Consider the following 26,357-nt stretch of genomic DNA (forward strand, 5'->3'; position numbering starts at 1 on the left):
ATGTACACAACAACAAACACACACACACATGCACTGGATGCACACAGTTTGCATCAGTTATCCTGTGGGTGATGGAGTGGAGCAGTGGGGCTGGACGTGGCATTTGAAAAGTAGAAGTAATTATTTTTTAAGGCGCATTAAGGTCTCCCGCTGTGGCAACAGCTATGAGCTGTGCTCATTGTATACGGAGGACATCTCAGGGGGGACAGACAGACAATCAAAACAACATGGAGAGGGAGAGGAGGATTAAAGATGCAGCGAAAGACCAACGGAGGTAAAACTGTGATTTAATAGTAGCACAGGTTCAGATAAAACATTTATGTAGGTTTTTAGGAGGGTCTCCCTTTTGTCACCTTTCCCATTACGAGATAACACAAAAGTGAACTATCTGCCCATTAAATATCATTTAAAAACTATTTACGCAAACACTGTTCCAAGCAGAAGTACCATTTGGCTGATCTATAAAGTAGGTCTTACTTTTTAAAAAAACAGTGCTTTTAAACATTTTTTAAAAAAGTAACTCACTTTTACATGTAGCAAAGTTTACTTTAAATGCCTTATCATTTATATATTTCTAGCTTTGTAGTGTCTGTATTCACCCTGATAGCTTTTATCATGAATATCCATTTAAGGTTACTTGATATTTATAAAATTTTAAAATATCATTGTTTTACTTTGAAGATAATGCCAATGTAAACTAAAGTGGTGACGTGGAGCACCAGTGTTAATGATTTGCCAAGCACTGGTGGCTGTTTTTCGGTGTCGCTGCTCTCGTCACTTAACCAGAAACTGTTAATGGGACAATCTCTCAAACGATGTCATCCATTATTTAAGAGTTCACTAATGAATTGACATCTGCTCTTGTTGTTTTCAGAGCATACAATTCAAAAACAGGCATCTGGGTATGTTTGCGCTAAAAGCAGCTACATCATTGTGTGTGAAAGCAAATGGAAACAGTTGAAGAAATACATGTATTTATGATTTATGACCGTCTCATTTGGGCTAATAGGCTTTTGTTCTGTGTGTGATCTCCCTCTGACTCAACTTGGATGATTTTAACTGAAAGTAATTATTCACACAAGTTGGACGGGGACACTCAAAAAGCGTCTGTTGCTCCTTAGGATTTGTGGAATTTTCTGGAAGGTGTTTATTGGAGTCAATTTTGGAAAATGAGCAGCCGTCCTGACCTTTGATGGCAGCGACAGTCGTGGCTGTCACCACTGTGGCGAATGCAGTGATTGGTGTTGTGCTGTACAAAGAGCTCGGCTGTGCATGCGCATGTGCGTGTCCCACTGTGTGTATAAGCACATGTCTGCGAGTAGTAATTATTGCGGTGCATTGCTCTGTATTTCATGGGTGCACTTAGTCATGAACTTTTCCAGAGGAAAATAAAACCAACGTTATAGAATAAATCTGTAATATAATTATAATTTTATTGGATTCCGTTTTTTTCCCCCCTTATTCCAGTTTGGTCCTTCTAAATCAACAATCTGAGAAATTTTCAGTCTGTGAACCTTCATGAAACAGCAGGATTCTCTGATCAAAATGCCAAAAGACGATATTTTGCAGTATATCTGGGTCATAAGTACTTTTCCACACTCCTACTTGCTCATAGATAGGTGCCATTAGTGAGTGATGTGTGTGTTCCTGTGTGTGCATGTGTGCTGGTCTGTCTGTAATGGGCTCTTTGACTTAGGAGACCCTGGAAGTGGTGGGTCATTAAAGTTTACATAAAAGCAGACTAAGTAGTAGACAGACAACCTCTCTTTCGATCTCTCTCTCTCTCTCTCTCCTCCTTGACACCACAGAGACGGAAAACAAACCACTGAAATGTCGATGGCAGGCACGAGTGTGGGGATCCCGCTAGTGCAGAGCTCCACACCGACTAATGTCTTTAACGGGTATCGAGGATAGAGGTAAGAAGGGTGGAGGATGAGGGAGTGAAAGGAGAGAATAAGAGGAAACAGAGAGGAAAAGAGAGGGAGGGGGTGAAAAAAGGGGTAACACAACCTTGAAAGGGTCATGAGTCTCAAATAGCAGGGAGTGGAGAGGCGAAGGTGTTGTGTATGAATGGGCTTTCCTCTCCAGGGGATCCCCCTCCATGACTAAGTAAAGCCAGGAGGAGGGAGACCCCATATTAGCAAGTTCATCAACCTCCCCTTACCCCATGTCTACCTATCCATTAACCCCTAAGGTGCTTAAGAGTTCCCCTAAAAGGTAAGCGGGGAGATTTTTTTTGTTTTGTTTTTTTTGTTCAGCTTGTCTTATACTTTTAAGTCATTTTCAAGATCATATTTGTATCAGTTTGGGGGAAATTGAGTAATTCAAACCAAAGTCTGTGTTCTCCCTTCCCAGCGATGAGACTCAGTTTCGCATGAGCTTTGTTGAAGCAGTGATGAGGTTTCAAGTGCTTTCTACTAATTTTCCAGCCAATTACTGACACCTCACCTGAATCAATTGGTAAATAAATTGTAAATAAATAACTGGTCAAAAAATTTAAAAGTAAACAACTGAAACATGGTTTGGAATAAGTAAAAGCAAGTCAGTTTTCCATAAAGTGATTCCATACAATACGGGTATGTGTATTGAAAGTTTTTTACTCTGAAATCTAGCTATTCTTTTTTTTGTAGTATTTTTCTATAATGTATATGAGGCAGTCTAGACGTGGCTCAATGTTGCAAGTTGGACATAGTTTTAATAACAAAATAGTTTCATAAAAATGTATTTATTCACTGATGCACGAAAAGAAGGCTATCCTCTAATATTACGGGTATGATTTTTAGCCAGAACCCACTTCCCTGAATATCACCTGTATAGTTTGTCTGCATCAGCTTATTATTGGGGATATTACATGGGAAGTCAGGTGACTTAGTATAAAGAGCAACTAAGTCTCTGTAGGGAGGAGGTCAGGGTGGACGAATAAGTCAAACAAACACAGGACTTTCACCTAGGAGACCATGTTCATGTCACAAGTGAAACCAAACGAGAACAAAAACAAGTAGTTCTGTACTTAGCTACGTAATGTAATTATCTGAACCCAAACCATGATTTTCTTTCTAAACCAAACAAAGTAGTTTTGGTGCCTAAATCTAACCAAACTGTGACCCTATCACAATATTGTATATAGTTGGATGTAACTCTAGTTCTATAATTATGTGTGCATGTAGGTTGAAGGTATTGGGAAATGTCGGTTTTGTCTTTTTTTAACTTCACTGCTCTCATCAAAAATCTCTTTGTGGCTTTGGTCTAGAGAGGTAAAAAAGATATTGTGAAAGGGTGGTACGCATTTCTGTGTGTAACTTGGAGCTCTTCAACAAAAATCATCTCCACAAATTATAAAATCTGTGATTAATCAATTGACGGTAATTAGATGCCACCCTCATCCTGCTTTCATTGTTGTTCATCATCATCATTAGAAGCAGCATAGTGTTTCAGCACACTTTGTTGATATCACAGTGCTTGACCTTTGCTTTGATTTAGTGGGTGCAATCAAGGAAATGATCATTCACTTGCAAACTTGATCAGTTGCGCATTCACCACTGCTCCCTCCCACACAGGGAGGAAACTAATGGATGAAAAATCTGGACAAAAAAAAAAGAAATAGCCCCATAATCACGAATCAGTGATAAATATCTGGTAGAAAGGGTGGACGAGGGAGCTCCTGAAAGTAAGTGAGAGGGTTAAATGTCAAAAGAGAGGGAGTCAGGGAGGGAGAGAGGGAAAGTGAGAGAAAGAGACGTTGCACATGCCCTGCTTGTGATTCATTCCTTAACTTGTGGCGAGCACCAGTGAACAGGCAATGGAAACTTCAGCAAATGTAAATACGCTTTGGTTAAAAATATAGTGGCTTAATGCACACCACATGTGGCTCGCTGGCAGGGCCTGCTCTATTTTGACGGGAGGAGAGACTACGAAAAGGCAATGGAGGCAGAGAGGGAAAGAGAAATTCGAAAGAGATATCAAGAGGGGAAATTGAGAGGCAGTAAACATGGTGATGGCAGCTTACCCTGGGCCTTCTCCACGAACACCACCTTGGAGTCAGGGAGGAAGTTGAGGCCACTCAGGAGCATCATTTTGCCTCCGGTGGCGGGATAACTATCCACACTCTGCTTCTCCACCAAGGGAAGCTCCTGAGCTGAGCGCTGGGCTGTTAGAGGGGAAACACACACACATTTCAATACGGTGTGTGAGCCCACATAAACCCCCCTGATCTCCATCCACTCCAATAAGCACAAGTCCAGCACAAAGCCAGTAAAACAGCAGTTCTTCGTTAAGGAAACAGGCTTATCAACTTTATGATGATGATTTCATGACCCCTAGCTAAGAGCTTTTCAGCCAACAGCTGCTCTTTAAAATGATATCGAAAAAGGCGGACAACGGATCAAAAAAACACTTTCACGATCAGATCCTTCGTCATTACTTTCCATGAAGAAACCTACAGCCAACCACCTGTCTCTGCTTTCTATAACTGTGGCAAGCTAGTCACCTTTAGCCTCTGGGATTTGCTGACCAGATTCACAGCCAGAGTCACATATTTAATTTAATCCATTATTATCCCATTGCACAATTTTAGAATAGGAAATCACCGAAACAGGCAAGAAATCTTTAAATTCACAACTCGGATTAACATCCACATTAGACCATTAACTACAATACCAGCTCTGTCTTACCATCTAACTTTAATTGGCTTCCTTGGGTGCAAATAACATCACACCTATATACACAAATGAATGACAAAGAAACAGAGGTTTCTTTCAATGCGCTCATTCAACCACGCCAAAACTAGGGGCTGGCAAATGACCTTTTGTGAAACCTGTGCTAATGGGGTAGTCTTACCACAATAACTTGTGCATTCAGTCATAAAATGTGAACTGAGATAGATAACACGTGTGTCTGGCATCATGTACAATGCATCTATTGCCTTGGCAAATTGCTTTGATCATATAAAGCTTATTGGCTGCAGAGGCGCTGAATTTGCTCCAGCAGGTAATAAAATAGCAGCTCAGTTTATTGGATTACAACAATAGATGCCACCTTTTGCTTAAGTGGAAAGCCAAGAGAAAAGCCATGCCAGTTTGTGAGTTTGTTACTGTGTGTGTGTGTGACTTACAACACTCAATAGGGTTCGAAGAAGCCTGTAGGGACACTGTCCTGCCGTTGGGCTGGTTGATGTGCACTCGGAACACCAGTCTCACGCGTGTGTTTTTGCGTCCGATGTCCGTTTCTCCTTTGCGAAGCTCAATGTCCGAATTGCGCAGCTTCAGGATCCCTGCACAATCAATTCTGGGACAGATGCAGAGAGGAGCAAAATTGAACACCATATTTCAAAGATGACATTATATATTTAAAGGTCCAGTTTGTACGATTTAAGGGGATATTTCAACAGAAATGGAATATTACATCATAACTATGCTATATTTATGTTTAATCACCTGAAGTTAAGAATCTTTGTGTTTTTGTTAACCTACAATGAGGCGTTAATATCTACAAAGGGAGTGGGTCCTCGTTTATGGAGATCGCCATGTTGCACAGCCATGCTTCTACAGTAGCCCAGAACGGACACTGGATAGATAAGGCCATTTGCATTTTTGAGTTTTTGCATTTTTGCTACCGTAGTTAGAAGCTCATCTGCGATGAGTAACTTTGGAGTTAAACTGATTTTTGGCATGAAACTGCTTCATTCAGTGTTTTTAACAGTTTGAATCACCTGCTCCACTTCTTTAGGAGAGAAGGAGACCTGTATGGATAATTCTGCTTCCACCAAAAAAAAAAAAAAAATCTCCTAAACAATGAACACTGAAGGAATTCTAGCAGGAAGAAGTTTAAACTGGTTTCAATCTGCAATTCATTGCTGGACACCACCAAATCCCCCTAAATCTTACACACTTCACTTTTAAAATAATAAAAAATATTTTTGGTTTAAATTGAAATTATGTCAAAAAAGCATCAGGCACTGCTTTCTATATTACACAACATATGGTCAAGCAGGATACTCCTTACAGAATATTTTTTTATAGAAGGTACTATATGGACAAAGGCTGACATGAAAGAAGTTTTGATTTAGACATTGAGCAGAGTAGCTGCATCAAGACCAGCAGTGAATTCCCTGCTGGTGTTAGAGATCACACACTGGAAGTCCACCGGAGCGTGACCGTGTCATTATTAATCCAGCATGTCATCAAAGACAGAGTTGGACATTAATGACTTCACATCACAGTTTTAAAGCGTCACGGTGGTCCAAGAATTAGCAGTTCTCTGGAGGAATCCTCTGGACTGAGCACAATGCCATCAAACAAAGTCCCATCAGCTGCAGTCAGTATACACAAAGTCACTTTATTGCTATCTGAAAGCCTCCCCAGTCCCTTCACACTATTGAAGCTTTACACTTCAAATGTCTAGGGTTAAAACTCCTTTAATCATTGCCACATGCAGTTTTAGACTCGTTTCTAAGCTGTCTGTCTTCATTTCATTTTACAGTTTGGGAGGTAAAGGCGTGAATTTTCGCTCCCTGTTCTTTGTGGAAAAAAAGGCATTCATTTTCAAACATAACCTTTCATGAATTTAAATAAAACTAGTGTGGCTGGTAAAAAAAATGAGGGAATATGAATGGGATACGGCTCGGCATTTCAATACTTTTACATGGTAGTGTTTTTGGCATTATTCCTGGAACATGGTAAATGTCAGGTTTTATAACAATCCATTTCTCCTCTTGACTTTGGTTTGGACAATCTGAATAAACAAGAAAAAATAAAATGGAATGCTGACTACCCACTCTTAATCAGCCTTACATGAAATAAACAAGTGTGATGGACTTCATGGATTAGTTTAACCCTTTGAAACCTGGATCGACATCAGTTTTCTTGTGCTGCATTCAGATGCTTCTAACAAGCAACTGAACTTCCGAAACATGAGCAAATTGGTTTGATTAAAAAAAAAAACAAAAAAAAAACAAGGGGTAAAAGGCAATCAGCAATATGACAAGAAATGTCCCCTAAAATGCAAGACATTTTTGAAAGGTGAAAAAAAGAGACAGGGAGATTATTAAAAACAAATTCAGAAATTATAGTTCCAATTTTCATAGTTATACATTTAAAACTCTTACAGAAAGAATATATATATTATTTATATATATTTCATTGATTGTTTGCACTTCATTTCTTGTTTTTCTATATTTAGTTTTTTCCAGCCAATTTTCTTGTAACTTTTTTTGGGGTATTTTTAGCTAATATTGGGGTCATTTCTTGTTAAGTTGCTAATTGCCTTTTTGTATTATGTTTTTGAATGAAATTAAGATCTTCTGCTTAGGTTTCAAAGGGTTAAAGTCATTTACATGGCCTGTCTAACCTGAGCATGGGATAGTCTTCTCTGCCAGCAATGTTAAAAGACAACAAAACACGTATTCTAAGCATTGCCATACTGATAGGGTTACAGGTATTTATAATCAAACAGCATGATATGGATTTGCAGAAGCGTACTTTAAATTAAGCTACTTTATGTGTGTGAGATGGGTTTTCCTAGAATAGGAAAGAAAGACAGATTGAAACTGTCTGAAAGTTCGACTGTAGTTCCCCACTGTCTGCATCCCACACAGAGAGCAAATGATTGCTGGCACAAGAGCAGAGAGATGGATGCTGCGTTATCAAGGCGACTGTTAAACAGCTCAGTGGAAAGAGACAGTTGAAGGCTTTTCTTTGACCTTTCAGATAGTCAGGGGAGAATGAGAGAATTTTCACTCCTCTTCCTTTAGCGTGTGTGCTGACGACAAAGGGGAACAGAAACTTCCTCTTGAATATTTTTTCAATATCATATTCATCCTGGGGGACACATTAAGTCAAATGGGTGAGGGGCGCCCCTAAATATGATACAATATAAGGGATATTGTGGTATTGTCGGAAATTATATTGTAAGGCAGTATGAATGTTAAAATCATTCATGCTCAACCAGAGAAGGACACTGTCCAGTCAGGAAACTTTTACATCCTTTATGTATCTTCAGGAACTTCTACATTTAAACAAACATCAAAATATGTTCTAGCAAAATAATGATACATTAAATCTTTGAGATTTTTATTTTTTAAATGAAAACATTTAGTATTTTAAAATTTCAAGTGGTGACACGAGGTGCAGTAAGAGGAAAGGGTCTTATGTAACCTATATTTGGATACAGAAGTTTTATCCATAAAACAGAGTTCTGGGCCCCAGTCCAAAAAAATCCACTGCAGCCTGGTCGGAATGGAGCCCCAGGACAGAAGCTGATGTCTGGACACACCATAAAGCATAGTCCCTTGGATTACTGCAAGTCCGGAGGAAGACGAGAGAGGCCAAGTCTAATTTACCTCAGCCTAGAAAACTGACACTAACAATTGTAAAAGTAAATTAAGGTTATATTTTGGAGAACCCTTCATGTGATTTTAACCACACATTCACAATGGAAAATATGTCTGTTAATTTATGATTAAGCTCACAGACCACCTGAACTAAGATGCACTCCACACCAGCAGGACTAACTTTCTCAATTTACAGCTAAACAGTACACTCAAGTATTTTTTTGAAAACATCTGAGGTGAGAAAAACACAATGCAGTGAAAAAAAATCTCAATTCATATTTGATCAACACTTTGACAGTTTGACAGCAATTCTCATGCAGTGATTGATGTGATTGATAGCTGCATTAGAGACTACTTGTCTCTGATTGGTTGTTCTTGTTCACATGCTGTAATGTCATTAAAAGAAATACAAGGAGGCAGAGGCATGTGATTTCATGAGGAATATGATCATCTGTCTCATGTACTGCTGTGAGGATATAGTGACAGTTTCAGAAAATATATACTACTTTTTTTTTCATTTAAAAAAGTTACCAACTAATGCCTTCAAGACTTAAAATATAGCCTACTTCTAGAGTAATTTGTGCATAGTGGAGTAATGGTCTTTAACTGACATAATTTGCTATTGCTTAAAGGCCGCCACAACTGTGACAGTTTTGTTCTTCACGAGTCTATGTATAAAGTTTTTTAGTGCACATTACAGGCTGCAGGGGCGTGAGCACCCTGAAAACTTTCCCATAAATTTGGGGCGTAGTATTCCTGTCAGCAGACCTGTTAGTTCAGCAGTAGTGTTCTAATACAGTCAGCTTGCTGGCAAATATTGGCCAAGCTTAATGTAATGGAACTACATCATACCGGGACTCTCAGTTCTTAATGGCTCTATTCTGGTTGTTACTTTTGATGAAATTATTTCCTCAAGGGCTTCTGGTTGGACATTTATTTCACAACTGCTATGGCAGTCCCCTGCACACATAGGTCAAAGTTAAGTCACCCATGAACTCAATGTGGCGACAGAGTAGGCCTACTCATTTTACTTCCATATAAACCATGCATCTCTTGGGGTGACAGCATAGATCGGAGTTTGGAAGCTCTATTCAGTGTGTGCTGTACAGTACCTATCATCAGGCATTTTGTTTGTAGAGCTAATGCTAAAAGGAAGGTGCTGAGAGAGAGAAAAGAGTGTATTTTTTGTGGGTGTGTTTTAAAGTAGAGGTTACCAGTGAAAAATGAGAAAAGAGAAAGATTGATAGGCGACTCATGGAGGTCTAGGTGCACTCACATGGCTCTCATGTTGTTTTCAGGCAGGAGAGGGATCTCCAGAACTTTGGTGTTGGATTGCATGACTTCATGGCTGGCGGTGGAGACGGTCTTGCCAGTGATGCGGTGAACCTGGTAGAAGGCATGTGGTCGCAGGAGGCGGTCGTCTGCGGTCCCTATGAACAGCTGCAGGGTGAGCGGCTCGCTTTCCATGTAGCCATAAAGCTGGCGGGAGAACAAAGGGACCCAGGTGAGAGGCAACATCAGGTTTTAAGACCCCCATCTCAGGCAACCCCTCATTTAGGAAATGGAGATTGAATGCACATCGGCTACTGATAGTTAAAGGGGCCTTTAATGATAGCTCTGACATGGTAGAGGGGCTGCAAAAATAAGCCCCTTTTCTTTGTTTGTTTTTTGGTTGGGTAGGAGACCCTCTTTCTGTGGTCTTTTTTTTTTTTTTTTAACTAGTTCCACATTTCATTAGAGGAGGGTGAAAAAAGTCTGTCTAGGGTAGGGATCTCCTTGTTACAGAGATGTGGAGGCTGACGGTGAGGCCGGCTTCCCATCACTTCACTGTTCATTAAAATCTCACTGCTGCTATTCCAAAAAAGTGCCAACAGAGAAGCAAGCAGTCGAAAGTGACTCAGTGGAAAGTGACCTTAGACAAAATAAGAAACCAGGGCAATCATCTTAGGTCTACCTCAAGAAGTTGTTTAGGACCAGAAGAAGTTTTCATAGGTCCAGGAACCTAATTCTAAGAACTACCCATCTTGATGTCTGTATAGCAAGAACTAAGAACAATTGTAGTTCTTAGAATGTTGTTTTGAGGCACTTTTTTTTTTTAGCTCAGAGTGGATACTTTGCCAGCACAAGAATAACCTTGAGTGATATAAGTTTATGATTGGAAGAACACAGCCAATGCAGCACATGCAACTGCCATTTAAAAACAAACCTACTCATAATGAAAAAAAAGAAAAGGAAGAAAACGGAAGATAAATAGACTGACAGTGAAAGCCAGGCTTTACCGAGCATATATTCAATATTGGAAACACGTTATGACTCGTCAAAGTGAAAGTGTCTTTGCTCTGCCAACTACTGGCCAGCTTACAGTAGGTATTCCAATAGAGGGCCCAGAAATAAGTCCTTAAACACAGAAATAAGTTGGCATTTCAGCACTCCTGGTTCCCTCGTCTCAAGTTCAATGGTTTTCTTTTTGAATAGGCTTTTGGTTAGATGCCTTAAATAAGGTCTGTGGTTAACACAAGCTTAAGAGACTTTTATATTTTGTTCTATGACATAAAATGTGTAAGTAAATACCCAATTTGTGAACTTTGAAGCTTTAATATATCTTTAAAAAGGCAGTTGCTAGAAATGATACTACAGAACGTCATCACACTGACCTGTGCCAAATACAGCTTTACAGCGTCATCGTGGTGGTGACATTGAGTCATGAGACCATAGTGTAGATTGTTTATAGCCTAACCATAGCTTTTTACTTCTAGCTTCTTCAAGTCTTAATAGATGAGCTTTTCAAGCTGTAACTGCAGCCTTTCTTCAAAAATCATAAAAGCAGTGTTCATTTGTGAAGATTATTTTGCTGAACAAAACATGTAAGTATTATAACCATTTGTTTGCCACAGACCATATTGTCTGCAATAATCCAAAATCAAATGGAAAAATTCCATAGGCTTTTTTTAATGAGGGAACTAGGGTGAAGGCAACTTCTGTGTTGGCCTACAGAAAAACATAATTCCTCGGGCACTATATTAAAAGTGTGAACGCAAACAGGGGAAAAAAAAAAGCCCTTGAGGGTAAGTAGTTCTCAAGGGAGCTCCCTAGTAGGCAGTTCCTCTCAGGGACTCCCCAGAACACTTTGGTCCAGAAAAAAACAACACCCAAGCTGAGATTTATAAAGTTTAATCTCAGTGAAACTAATGATTGGGCCAATACCAATTTCTCTGTATAAATTTGCAGCTACAAGATGCAATGCAAACTCATACATTGGAAAAGAGATCTTCAAAATCATTAATCAAATGGAATCAAAATTATGACATTTACTTGTGTTGAACAAACTACAGGTGGACACAGCATCCACATTTTAGCTTCTGTCTGTCCAATGACAGATATCCACATACAGGCAAAACAGCTGAAAAATTCTTCAAACTTTACAGTTAAATAAAATCACAGCAAAACACTTATTGGAGCTTGGTATGCAGACGGGACCCAGCCCCTTTTACCTTTGGGCAGTTATGAACATGCATTATGATTTCCATTAACGCTCCGAAAACTGCGTCCTACTGGGATGAAAGAGACTCCTGTATCAGAACCACCACTTCAAACAACTACTACTTCCTCTTGAAGGCCTCCATTAGCTGCTACTGCTCAAGTAATAAAAAGATCAAATCTTTTTAAAAAAGGAGAAGGAAAACTCCACAGCCATGCATAGTTAGAAAAGTACTGTTGACTTCTGGGGTCAAGAGCACTTCAAATAAAAAGTACAACTGCCAATTTACATTTGGTATCCCCAGATCATTTTCTGACAGTGTCTAAAATAACATTATTTGATGATTTAACCAAGTGTGTAAAGGTTCAAAAAATGAACACACAGGCAGGGTTGCAAATTCCAAAGTGTGGTGAAGGACAAATGATATGTGAGTGATTTGCCAACAAAATATGGATTTCTGGTGGAATTGAGTCTGCAGACCTCCCAGGATATGCTTGTTCAGTGGTCATTTGGTCGTATGGGCGGATGTCGGTGAAGACTTAGAAATCTCTCCAAAACTCAAACTGTAAGAAAAACTGCAAAATCCATCTCGCTCAAACTGAGAGAAAACTGAGAACTTCTCATCAAGTAGACCTCCATGGATCCACCCAGATGGCTACTTGACCACATGTGACATTCACTGTGAGGGATCACTTATTGTAGACCAGGGCTCCCCAAGACACGGCCATCTGAAAAATCCCACAAATTGGTCAATTACCCCGGCGCACACCAGCGCATCACTTCAGACCAATTTTCTCTGCACTCCATCCGAGTGAAAACAGTGGTACCGTCAAATGGAATAAAAGACCCCTGTTGTTTATCTAACAGACTGAGTCATATAACAAAATGCAGACCACATGTAACCTATGACATAATCTGATTAATGGGTTTATAATCACCTTTGTGAGGGCAGACATGGGGGTGTGAGGAAGAGTTAGGCTGGTGGAGGACTGGGGAGCTACGTCATTAGTAGTCTGTGGAAATTAGTGCTGCAGTGTCATGGACACCTAATGTCTTTTGGTCTGAGAACAAATTTGTCTGGATACTGTATTAAATATTGTCTGGCCTGATAATAAACTTGAAGATGAAATGCCTTTGGTCTGTACTTGATGACAGATCTTTTGGATTTGGGACAAGGCAGAGGATGTGTTCTTTTTCTTCCCAGTAGAACAAATTTCAGTATTAATTAAGTTGACTAAAAATAGGCTATGACTAATCGCTGGAGTAGAGCGTATATCCATATGTCTCAATAACCTCAGTACCATTGGTTATCTGCTTTGATTCAGATATCAAGGAAGTGCAAAGGGAGTGGTAAAGCTAAGGCTGTCATTCATCTCCAGTTCCAGCCGTCTATTTTTCTCTCCAGCTCCACATAGTGTCTCTAACAGCTGTCTTGACCCCGTGAGCTAGTCACACATGCTAGTCATCAGTGAGTTAGGCCGAGGTCAGGAGCTTCTTGAAGTCTTGGCATCCCAAGGGACCACTTCATCTATGCGGTGATCTCACCAGCAGACCCCGCTCTGCTTGTTATATTTTACTTATGGTGTCACCAGAGGTAATTATCCATAGCCACACATGCTACCAGTTACTTGTGTATTGACTCGTGAGAGCGCTATGGTGGAGGCACAAATCTGAAACACCGGAGCGTTAAATTGCATGACGTTCCCTTATGATTTAATAAAACGCAGGCAGCCGCGCTACAAAGCCGTGTCGTCTGTCACTTTTGCCTCAGTAGACTTCTTTGGATATCTCAGTGACCTCCAACCATTACCTCAGCCGCCACGTGGCTGTGAGGAGGCCCACAAGAGAGGCTGGAGGGAGGGAGGGTGGTGGGGGGGGTCTTTATCTTTATTCTTTCACTCGTCCTGTGGTAGCACATGATGACGGTGGCGTCCACACTCAAAGCCGTAGTGACCTCATGGAGGAGAGGAAGTGATTAATGAGGTCAGGTAGTCCTCTTGGTGACGCTGGTCTTCCCAGCAGCAAAGGAAGGCGGTCTAGTCGCCCCTGGGCGACCTCCCCCGATCCCTTTACCATATGTGCTCCTCTGACCCTCTCCCCCTTTTGCTTCTGCTAAACTCCTGTGATGCTCACTCACACCACAAGCAGAGTGCAAAACTTACTTCTTCATTTTATTCTCAAAGGGGGAATAAGATGGGTAAAAAATGGAGATAGTGTCGTAAACTTTAAGTGGGGGCTGACGACAGAGGCTTCACACACACCTGTGACCTCAGCTTTGTATTTGTGTCTAATACAGCCTGTGAGGTTGGAGCAGAGCGCGGCTAATTTTGACCACATGAGCTTTTCAAGCTGTAACTGCAGCCTATCTGGCACCCGTACTGTATATTTACTTTTGAGATAATCTAAACCGAGTTTGAATCGAGCCCTGATTTGCAGCTGTTTTAGGGTGCCAACTTCTGCCACTGTGTCAGCTAGATCCATTTACACCTCCCACCGCAAGCCACTGCTGCACGAGCCATTTCTGATAGCTGAGGCTCAAGTAAAACATTGTGGATATGGCAGCTGATGCATTAATTGTGTAATTGTATGCAGCTGCATTGTCTGGGTCAGTTGAGATGATGTGGAGGGGTGTCGAGCTAAAAAAGGAGTGAAGGGTGCATCCTTTTCCGACTTTTTGTGTCTAAGTGACCGATGGGAACCAACATTTTTAAAATTGGTCCTGTATTGTAAAACAGGCTGCAATGTAACCACTCGGAGCCTTTGTGCTGTCAATTTACATTTGCTAAAAGTGTTATATTTCTATAACATTATAGAATGGACCCTACAGACATGGACGTTTTTATTAAAGGGTAAAATCCTTTTTGTTTAACCAGAAACAGCCTCAAACCCACCAAATTCCATTTAAATAAACAACAATTTAACCATCAAAAAAGAAAAAAAACTTCATTCAAATTAACCAGAAACAAAATAAAACCCGCAAAAGCCATCTTGGTTTGTCCTTCCACTGCTTCATCAATCACCAACTCTGATTGGTTGAAATAACCCTTTCCTCACTCAGTCGGATGTGAAAATATTTTGTCTCGATACATGCTAAAATTACTGTTTGTTTAAATGGAGTCTGGTGGGTTTGGTGATAGCATTTTCAGGGCTGTTTCTGTTTAAAAAGGATCTTACTCTTTAACCAAAGGTCTATCTCTATAGGGATCATTTCCATAATGTTGTCAGACACTTAGAACAACAATCTGAGCCTGTTGTAGCAAAATTTAAAAAAGCACTTTTAGTGGGCATAAATTGACAATGCACAAATCCCCCAAGTGGTTAAATTGAAGCCTGTTTTGTGACTAAAGTTGTGTGCTCTCATTCAGCAATGAACCACTTTCAGAGACAGTTGTTCTGATTAGTCACTTATAAAGAAAATCATGGCAAATTAGGATCTAGGTTGAAAAATACCAGTTACCCTTTAAATTTAGGATTTTTCCAGTTACTGAAAATGTTGTTTTATTCATATATATATATATATAGATATATATATATATATATATATATATAACATAAGTGACATTCTCAATGCTGCCTACACCTGACTTCAGTAGTTCAAAGAAAGGATTTAAACAAACTTTGATAATGGCTTGCCGGTAAATTAAATGTGTCTGCCTGGCTAGAAATTGAGTGTGAATACACTCTACAGGCCTGCAGTGGGCTGCCTTCTATCCCTCCGCAGTGATTTCATCACTGCCTGGAGAAATGTCATGACTCGTAGAGGTCCACGTGGCGCAGAGAATTGGGGAGAAGAGAAGCAGAAGACGACTGGAAGCAGCAGAGGAGGAGGGAGGGGGTGGGGGCAGACCGAAGCAGGGGAGGAGAAATACAACAGCAGATTCAGGCTTTTTCCCATTATCACGCTCCCCTCTCCCTGTCAAGTGCTGACAGTCACACAGCCAGCCTTTGCTGTATCCAATTAAATGTACACTCATCCAAGTTGTCTCTCCTTCCAGACTTTACTCCATCACCCTCCTGCCCCTGCTAATGTCTCCAGTGCCTCATATTGAATGCATAAGGCAACATATGCAATCCTTTAATGTGCTGCATATCCATAGCTCCAAAACCTGCTCCTTTTTTATAAGTAACCAAACAGCTATATCCCTCAAAGTTTTTGTTGAACCGAGCTTACGTGTTATGTCATTGAGGGCATAGTTTCAAGCACAAGCCCATGTCTAGACCAGCGAGGGTCCAAATTCCATATAAAAAGTATGGCTGCGTTACCAGCGCAGCCTGCCATAAGAAAAATCATCCAAACCTACAGAGGATTTGAGTAAGATGATGCACGGAGGACTGCCGTGCCCCCCAACAGCACAACTACCCACCAGTGTCTTAGCTCATAAATCTGTGGGCTGTCTGGTTATCACCTCAAAACCAGTGAAAACGATGCACATTTCGCTCCATTTTTTCCACTTGCTATTAACCAGTAATTAGTGGTAGCCCAATACCAGTGTAAGGGAAGCCCCGCAGATGGAGAACCGCAATTTAAGAGTGGCATAAATATCCCCTTGGGCAACGAATAACAGCCCTGACTATGCTCTAACAGCACTACAGGGTACGCTGGGGCCTTTTGGATATCAAACAAGAGGCGGCAGTATTTAATGAGCAATTAGCAGCTACAGTATAGGATGCTGTAGATCAGAGGGCTCTCTTTGAGACATTACGCAGCCAGCAAGCGCCGGATCTCAAGGTGAAACCGCACATGCAAGGAACCGAGCGCACGTTTTTGACGAGGTCTTTCATGCTGTGGCGGAAACATACTGCAAATTTGATGTGCATTACATACAGTTGCAGAGGAAGGGAGATGGGTATTAAGTCACGCACACGTTAATAGGGATGATGGCCACATCCTGCTGAAATTACACCATGTCTGTTGCTGCTTTAGACTTAATGAGAGGCTGAGTGTGTGTATGCGTGAGGGGGAAAGCCCTATAGGCCAGTCATTATCCTATACGAACTAGCCATATGCAGGACTGCAGCATGTGCTGCTAGATAGGTTTAATACTCCACAGGTGCTGCTGTCTGCTGGAGCTAAGGGTCTGGCGGATGTCTGTGTGTTTCCTGACTAAACCTGAAAGCCTTCGCAACATCTTCAACTGAACCCACATTTTAGATCAGAGCTGGGTCATGCCCTAGGTCACTATATTGCCAATGAAAATTATCAGCTGTTCTCCTCTGGAAAACCCATCAGTCAATGTTGTGGTGATGTTCTGATAGAAGGTACGCCAGGTTGATTTTTTTTTTCAGGCGCAAAATCCTCCTGTAGACTAGTGATACTCAACTTACAGTCAGTGGGCCACATCTGGCCCCAACCATTTTCTAATTCACAATAAAATGGTTTGATTGATACAGGAAATTGTTTTTGTACTTTAAGTATACATTAGGAACCAGCGTGCATGAAACATCATATAAATGGAACTTGTTTATCAAAAAAAGAGCCAGTGGAGGATCCCCCGCACCCCGACAGAGGTCCTAGCTAAGTCCCTTATGTCCTAAAATCCTCGAAATGTTCTAAATTTCTAGAAACAGCCTAGAATCCTGGAAATGGCCTAAAATCCTAGAAACTTCCTAAAATGCTATAAACTTTCTAAAGTTCTAAAAATGTCTTAAAGTCAAAGAAACATCCTAAAACCCTAGAACCATGTATGGAGCTGCTGCAACTGGCCCCTGGCCTTCTGTCATTTTGCAAAAGTGGCCCCCAAGCAAAGCAAGTTGAGTCTCCCTGCTGCAGACGTTTGACATAGCTGTGGCGAGAGTCTGGAGCAGTGTGAGAGGAGTGGATAGAGTACTCTAGATCCCCCTTAATGGCACTGTGGTCTACTGCAGTAAATAAAGTGGAAAAGCAGCTGCAGGGGTCACGAAGTGGACCAATCAGGAGAGAGGAGGTTAAAAGGATGCGGATGCGGAGGAGAACGGACTGCAAGTCCAGAATAAATGACCGAGATTTGGAACAGGAAGCATGGAGAGCCAGTGCAAGCAGCAGAGGGGTAATGAGTCGAGGTAACCCATAATCTGGAGGTTTTCATCAGTGTGTGGCTGCAGTACAGACACTCCATTCTCCCAATCCCACAATGAGTGTGAGGGGAAATCACTGAATGTGATGTGGTTGAGCTGCTACAGTTTAGGATGATGTCATAGATGCTGAACTTAACCGTCAAGAAAACACCTCTGCTTGTTATTGAATAACAAGACAACAACAATAACTGAGCAGTAGGGCTTCCTGGTTTGATTATCGGTCGTTGTCTCTCTGGGTATGTCCTAAGCTGTAACAGTGTGTCCAATCATGTTTTTCATCTTGTTCCGCTGTAGCTTTCCAACACACATGTCACCATCACTCATAGCGCATGTGTCTGATCATCCATGAGCTTAAAAAAACATGAGCTGTGGATGACTGGGCTTCAGCAGAGGGAGGCCTGCTGGTGCGGGTTTGGGAGATGGTTGAAGGATGAACGCCTCACAAGGAGTGACATCCCAGGCCCCCCAGGGAGGGAGGGAGGAAGGGAGAGAAGGAGGCACCGGTGCATGGAAAGGCGGAGGTGGCGTCCGATGGGTGCTGGCTGGGACTCCTATCCACCAGCCCCCACCACCGCTATGCTCAGTCAACCTCAGTGCCACCCAGGCCCTAATCAGCAGGATACAGAGCATCTCCAGAGGCAGCCAAGCCAAGCCCCAGCTGCCTGGTGACTCCCTCTGCCCCTTCTCTCTCTCTCCACTCGCTCCAGTCTTAAGCACAAACACACACACACACAGACTTCCTTAGCTGCTTCCTACACCCGTGTCCCTATGTCATTATTGACTCATTCTCCTTGACTGCACCTCACCCATCTGCCTGCCACTCATTAATTTTTGGCACTGGGGACTACAGCATACTCTATCTACCAAGACAGCACAACTTCACCAAACACTAAGGATGTCAATTTTGGCCAGTGTTTAGTAACCATTTAAGAAAAAAAGACGCAAAGTACAAAATGGCCTTTACTTTAGTCCAGTGCTCCATTGCCTCAGTGAGCTTTAGCTCTGCATTTAAAAGTGCTATCCATTTAGAGGTGGTTAAATAGTATGTTTTGTGATGTAAATGTATTTTCTTTTATTTTCTGTTGACAGACAGTTGGCCAGCTACGTTAACATGTGGAAACATACCCACTGGGTGGGAGCTAACATTAGCTAGCCAGCAGCAACGCTAATCCAGCGTTCAGCTGGTAATGCTGTCCTGGTGGCAGAATGTGTGGCTGCGGGAACATTATTTCCACATATTCCCACCCTAGGCTTCCCCCAGGTAGCCTCGGTGAGTAAGCAGCTTAATTTTAACCACAAAACTCCTTTTAGTATTGTTAATCATGTTAGCACCACTAGCTGTGCTGACACTGCTAATGGCACTAACAGAGCTAACAGTGATAATGAGGTCAACAATGTCAAAGGGGTTTTACAGCTAAAAATTAAGCTGCCTACTTACTGTGATAAGATGACAGGCACAATGGTTTCACAGCAATGCTGTTGGTTTGGGATGCCATTACTAGCGGTAATAGCCAAATGAGCCATGCCTCTAGCTAGCTAGCTCCTACCAGACCCACGTGGTTTACAGTCCAGTAAACTGCAGAGTAGCAAAATTAACCGATAGAGAGACATGCGTAACCTGGTCAGAAATATTCTTGGTGGTTAACCAGTTAACAGTTAACTGTTAGCATCCCAATCAAACACTAGGCCACAACAAAGACTAAAAAAGGCAGTCAGATTTACTCCAAACTGCGAAAAACTCCCTGAAGACACAGTACAAGCTCTTCTTTTACATTTTTCCCTCTAGCATGTACACATGATTGCTTAATCCTTTTAGAACTATCTTTTCACCAACTGCCGTGCTTCCAGTGGTTTCCACTGTCATGAAACCCTCAAGATATTCCAACTGACTGCACATGCAGACACATAAATCACTCCTTACCAAAAAGTAAGAGTAAAGTGTGAGCTATGCAACTAGAGGGGAAGGTGTGACAGTAAAGCAGCTGTCATCATATTTCCTCCATGACTACTACTTACAAATAATTGCTCGACATACACAGTACTACTTGAAAACATCCTCACAAAGTTGGCAGTAAAATGTAGCACGTGTAGGATGAAATAAACACCCCGAGTCATCAAACTGAATCAGGACAACTTGGTAAAGACACACAGGACGCTTACTCATGACTTTTTGCTCGGGCCCCCAGAGTGAGTCAGAAAGTGATGTAAATTAAATCAAAAGCAGCCTCACCTGCCACAGCTGTGCATGGCAGGGCGAGTCTGGTCAGCCTCACCAGTAAAATGTTGATTCATCCACATGTGGATATACAAAGGTTTATAAAGAAGGGGGAATTATTAGACATATTTACAGAGAAAACCTGAAGTCTGACAGGTCTGTTTATACCACCACGTTAGCCAACAGCTGTCAAGCGTGTTTGACACCGTGCAGACCAGAATGTGCTGACAACATCTATTTACAAAACAGCTTCGGCGCAACAAAGTGTGTGACAAGGAAGGACCACCAACTGCACTGGTCAAAAAAACTGTTTTCTCATGGTATGGTGTTTGCTTTGGCTGCATAATAACATCTGCTACCTGAAATATTTAAATCTAGTAACAAAATCATCACCAATAATATGCCTGTATTTTATTCGGCCAAACGCTTTTTCATTTTGAACTGACAACATCAAAGGAAAATTAACGCTCAGCCCTAAGGACACACATAACACACACTGGTAGATCTCCACCTTGAGTAAACCAAGATGTCAGCGTCAGTGTGATGACAGTGTAGCAAAGAAAGGGGCTCTGTGCTGTGGTGTGCTGTGCTGTGCTGTGCTGTGCTGTGCTGCGCTGCGGCTGAGGCTGACGTGTGCTCTTTAAGTGTTCGCCAAGCACAATAGTGAGAGGCGATGGTCCTGCTCTATACTAATTGAGTCAGCATGCACTGCTGCTGGTCAGGGCGACCTTTTGCAGCAGTAGATTGACTCCCAGCTCCAGGGAACATTAATAACAAGGCACATACAAGCACATAAGCATATAGAAAGCGGTATGTGTATACAAAGTTTAAGGAAAGGCTTAAGGGGTTTTTAGATTTGCTTAAGTGGCTTTACAAGTTTGCAATGATAATAAAACGACAAACTGAACATTCCGTGAGGTTAAAACAATTGACTGGAAGTTTATTTTTCAATACAGGGTTTCCCACAAATATGTTTATTTGTGGCAGCCTGCCACGATTAAAATATCTGCCACCACAAATAGATTTCTATTTTTGTAACTGGACTGTTAATTAGGAGTGCTGTTGAAACACATTTACCATTCATTTACGCATTTCACCAAAATCTCGAAGCACAGAGCATACTCTTAGCACAGATGGAGCAGCAGAATGTCAGGCGTAGTAAGAGTGAAACTTAACTGTTCATTCTGCTGGGTCTAAAAGTTTGCATTTATTTGCAGTGGCTGCTTCTAATACATCGGTCTGATCTGATTAGCACTGAGCAGATCAATGATCCAACCTGAGAGTCAAAAACTGCTGCTTATGAAAAAACATGCAGAGCTCCACCTGTGCTCCATTCATGGGCCCGCAAAAAACTCTGAATTTAGAGAGGGGACACAAAACCATACAAAGGCATACAAGCGTTTAAAAGAAAAGAACCCTGCCTCCGTCATCAGCTACCGCCACATGTACATTAATTCTGTGGAAAACACTGAAATTGAATCCAATTTTGAAAACTATATGAAGACAAGCTGCCCAAATATAATTTTTGTTTGTAAATCTGCTATTAGTCACATATCATTTCTGCAGAATGAGCTGAAGATTTTTGCAAAATAATGGTTTGAATGGAAATCACATTCAGATTCACAATCACGTTCAAAATGAAGTCTGACCACTCAAATCTGCTTTAACATGTTTTGATGAAAAAAAAACAAAACAAAACAAAAAAACAAGAAAATGTCATAGCTGCTCTGTATTTGCTCGGAGACTTCATGCTGTCATAACGTCAGTAACAGCCAAAATTCCATGTCACTAGCTTGTTGTTGGACAGAAAAAAAGAGCCATTAATCAGTCAGCTTTTCTGCCTGTTCCCACTTATGCTGTAATGACAGCAAATTATTGTAGAGTTTAAACACACAAAGCTAACCTTGTCTCTGATAAAAACAGATGTGTACAGTGAATCTAAAAAGAAAACATGCTGGCAAATATAGTGCTGGTGACAAACCTGTACTACAGGGTGGCTGCCACACAGTGCCTTCACCGCCCCTCGGCTGCCTTCGGTCTCATAGTGGGCCCTGTGGTGGGACTTTGGCTGTACCTCGATCTGTAGGCTGTATGGGCCGGAGCAGGACGGAAGCTGCCAGTCAAGAGCTGGCAGAGATGGGCTGCAATAATATGACACATTTTTATTAGGATAAAATAACATTACACAAAATGCCTGTTGTTTTTTTTGTTTGTTCGTTTGTTTTATTTTACTTCTTACTGATATAATTTTATAGTGATTCATTTTTAAATATGTGCCCTGTAAGTGTCTATTTTTCTCAACAAAAAAAAACCCATGAAAAAACAAGATGTGCTGCAATTTGCATTTGGTTTCTTAGAATAAAAACACAGATGTCTTTTATCTTTTTTTCCTCTGCATTATTCTATTCTATTCTTAAAACTGCAGACACATTTGATTTGCCAAACTAGGAACTGCGAGGTTGCATTTTTTCCACAGTTCCATCCCTGGAATCAAAAAGTTCTGCTTTAAAGTTAAGTTGCTTTAAATTATCCTTAAATTAGGACACTTTGGTGTAATCCAACTGGCTTGATCCTTCTCCATTTCATCATGGTCTGTAATCTAATCAATTGAAGTCATTCGTTGACGTGCGTAATTCCTCAGGCCTGGGTAATAATTAGTGTCCCTTTTTTTATGAAAAATAAATGAGAGACGAATGCGCCCTGGTTAGGGAGCAGTGTGTTTTGTATTATGGTGTGACAGGTGGAAACAGACACAGGGAGTTAAGAAAGTGACAGTGGGAGGAAAGACATTTCTAGGGCACAAAAACAAATGTCACACACACTGGCAACCAGCCTGTCCTTTGATGCAATTATTATCCATTCTAAAATGACAACTGTAAAATTATTAAGCACAGTCACTCTGGTAGTAAAGGAGCTCTATATGATATCCAGAGCATAATATGGCAGAAAACAACCATTTGCTATTTAAAGATATAGTGGACTAATGGTGTCCTAAGCAGTGAATGAAGTCATACTCCCTCAGTGTGTGTTGTAATCCGAGCTTCTCTGTTTTTTGTTTGGTAGATGGTCCAGTCACGCAAACATGTTGGTGCATGTGAGTCTCTGTGTGTATATTCCACTGGTTAGTTAACTACTACCACTCTGCACTGCCCTTATGTGGTGACTATTGCTGATATTCGGACAGCATCAATGTGGAAGCACAGGACCCAGCATTTGCTTCCCCCTTGGTTAACACACTGTAGAAAATGAACAATTTAACGGAAGAAGGTTATTGTCTGTGCTTCCTTAAAATTTTAAGTTGACTGAATTTGAGAAGACATGTTGTGGTAATTTTGCAATTATTAAACTTGTCCTCTCAAATTTAGTCAACATAAAAATTGAAGGCATTCTGACACTAACATTTTATTTCAAAACATATACTTTATTTGAATTTTCATTATTGTTTATTTATTTTTAGTGCACCGATAGCTCTGTCAGCACTGTTGTTGTTAGCAGTGATCATGCTAGCTGCTGGATTAGCGACCTTCATGTTGAGAGCTGTGTGTAACCAACCTCTGACTCATACATTCGTTTTTACCATTTTTATTTTTTTTTTTTACTATTTTAACTTGAACTCCATACATGATAGGTTTGCAGGCTATTGGACTGTGCTGTGCTGTATAAATGTAAACACCCTGCCTTGGAGCATGATATCTCTTTCTCAGAGCTACAGCTGGCCTCCCTTAACTTCATTGTTCTCGAGAAGGAGAATCAGAGCTTCCCGTGTGAACACCGTGGAGATATCTAAACCAAAACAAACATATGCAAGACAATATTTCGCCATGCCGGATGCCTGGTAAACGCAAACCCCTGACCCAAAGGGTGGCTCAGCTGAAAACAATCTCTGGCATCTCTGTGGAACTTGCGGGCTGTTTGTTGACCCAAAACGAACTGATTTCCCCCCGCGGGGCTTTATCTGCCCAGTCAGTGCATGACATCAGGTTAGCCACACAGAAAGAGATGGGCTGATGGCGCGACAGACCACAGCAGTGAGCCGGCTGATTAACCCACAGACTGCTTCCCCTTCAGTCAGGCCTGTCACCATTACTTCCCGTTGCTCACAATCTTAATCAAACACTTGATTTCCGTAGGAGAGTGTGTTATTGGCTTTGGGGGGAAAATGGACACAATTTAAAATGATAAAGCTTGTTTTGCACAAAAGTCAAAATCAATGATATAGTTTAGTGCATGTGTGCATTTGTGTGATTGTGTCTATATGTTATTATGTTTGTGCAAGGGTTGCTATAGCAACAGTGCCACACACATGCTGGACAACTCCTCCCTGTGAAATATGATTTATGAAATGGTTTTGATCTTCAAAGAGAACTCCTTTGGAAATGAAGAGCATGCAACTTTTGGATTTCTGCCTTTTGATATGGCCTTTGAAGATTAAAAACTACTGTAAAACTGAAATCTTGTCCTTGCAATAAATTAACCACACGGTATGGACATAAAAAGACAATGGGCTAAAGGAGTGGCATCCCGGGATGAATTGTTGTTTGCTTTGCAGTAGTATTTCATAGGCAGAATTCTAGAAATACCTGTGCATGCATCATGGTCTTCTCAAGGTAATTCAGAGGCAAGACTATTAGGTTTTACACTGTTTAACTTTTTTACAGTATTGCTGAGTTATGGGAGCAGCTCCACTAACCTGAGGTAAGGCTTGGGTTTAGACCAGGAGTACGGATGCTGGGGAACATCCAGGAACCCTCCACAGTAGTTCTCCTTCTTGAGGGCCAGTCGGGAGGGGTAGTCTTCATGGCAGAGCTCCCCATCAGGACCCAGCAATTCACCACCAGGCTCCACCTTCAGGCTCATGGAGGCTGAGTGGTCCAGCATGGTCTTCCGCGTCTTGATTGGAATTCCCTCCCCCATGTCGACCACTCCATCTGTGGTCAGAGCGTTGATGGCAGCCACAATGGCAGAGTTGGTGTACTGGTTGGTGTTGGCGAGCCAGTTCTCATCTGTGACGCTGACTCTTGGTGAGCCATGTGGGGATGGGGTGGGTGACTGATTAGGCGAGCAGGATGTCTGACGGTAGGTGGTGCCATTGAAGCTGTACTTTCTCTTTCCAATGCCACCACTGCTGCCGTTGCCTCCACCGCCTCCACTGCAGGAAGGTGAGTTAGGCCTGGAGCCACGAGGTTGCGCTGGCCAGCCTTCCTCGGCCACGGCTCCTATCTGAGGCGAGGTGGAGGGCGAATGGTGAGGGGAAGCTACTGGGCCGCTGGCATGAGGGCAAGACATGAGCGAGGATGAGCCTTTGGGAGAGACACAAGGAGACTGCCAGGGGGAGTTCTGTGGGGAGTTGTCGTAGTTGTAAAAACCTGACTCATAAGAGGATGCCTCCGAGTTGCAGCTACGTGAGGAAATGCTACTAGCGGGGCTGAGGCAGCTAGGATCGCGGTAGCCATCTGCATTAGGCAGCGTCAGCGTCACAATGGAGTTAACACCTCGTTTGATAATGTGGTCCTCACTGCTGCTCTCTTCAACCTCATCTTCAGGATACTGGCTGTAGGCCGTGATTTCAATGCGGGGGCTTTCAAGGGCCGGGGCCCCATTGGGTCTCAAGCCGTGGGGCAGGTAGTAGCCTGATGCTGCATGGTTGTCATTTTGGAGGCTGTAGCCTGTCTGGTGACAAGAGGAAACTGAGATGACTGGGCTGGACTGTAAGGTGTGGTACTGGGTGGCCAGACAGGGATTGCCCATGCCCAGTGGGAGGGACAGGCTGACATTTGGTGTGTAGCTGTATGCATCTGGAAAAAAGAGGCACATAGTAAGTATATGGAAGTATGACAAAATGCCACTGCAAATGCTCAGAACCACTACATTATGGCGGTAATTAACTCTGATTACATTTTAGAACAATACCCCTACACAAATCTTACCAATATGCCTCACAGCGAATGACTGCCTCCCTTCTTTATAAACATCTGGAGAAGCTTAGCAATCATCTCTGAGCAGTTACTGTATGCGGTTGTTGTGTAGTCGCGAGTTGCACAGCCACTCTGTTTGTTTGATCAGTTCATCTAAGGCTCTATTTGGCACTCCCTGCTGTCATATGTACTCTACACGAATTCCTCCAGCAGCGCTGATGGATGCTTTATTTGATTGATTGCATCACTCACTGAGTGAATTAGGCCCTCCCCTGTGGAAAACTGACAGCACTCTCGCATCGCTCTGAGCTTGTGATTAAGTCAAAGAGAGTTTGGTGCAGCGTTACACACAGATGCGCCGCGGCACAC

General features: G+C 41.9%; 1 protein-coding gene across 2 annotated transcripts in view; it reads right to left on the bottom strand.

The window, feature by feature from the left end:
- Window positions 1–26,357, bottom strand: part of LOC121946226 (nuclear factor of activated T-cells, cytoplasmic 1-like) — a 155,339-nt gene that overhangs the window by 44,216 nt on the left and 84,766 nt on the right. For both annotated transcript variants that reach the window (XM_042490717.1, XM_042490716.1), the window contains 5 exons: window positions 24,764–25,868; window positions 22,055–22,214; window positions 9,603–9,805; window positions 5,111–5,283; window positions 4,007–4,147 (listed from right to left, as the gene is read on the bottom strand). In XM_042490717.1, coding sequence (XP_042346651.1) covers window positions 4,007–4,147; window positions 5,111–5,283; window positions 9,603–9,805; window positions 22,055–22,214; window positions 24,764–25,821 — 1,735 coding nt within the window. In that variant the 5' untranslated portion in view covers window positions 25,822–25,868. The remainder of the gene's footprint in view (window positions 1–4,006; window positions 4,148–5,110; window positions 5,284–9,602; window positions 9,806–22,054; window positions 22,215–24,763; window positions 25,869–26,357) is intronic.

This window comes from Plectropomus leopardus, chromosome 7, assembly GCF_008729295.1.
Source record: "Plectropomus leopardus isolate mb chromosome 7, YSFRI_Pleo_2.0, whole genome shotgun sequence".
Classification (NCBI taxonomy): Eukaryota; Metazoa; Chordata; class Actinopteri; order Perciformes; family Serranidae; genus Plectropomus; species Plectropomus leopardus.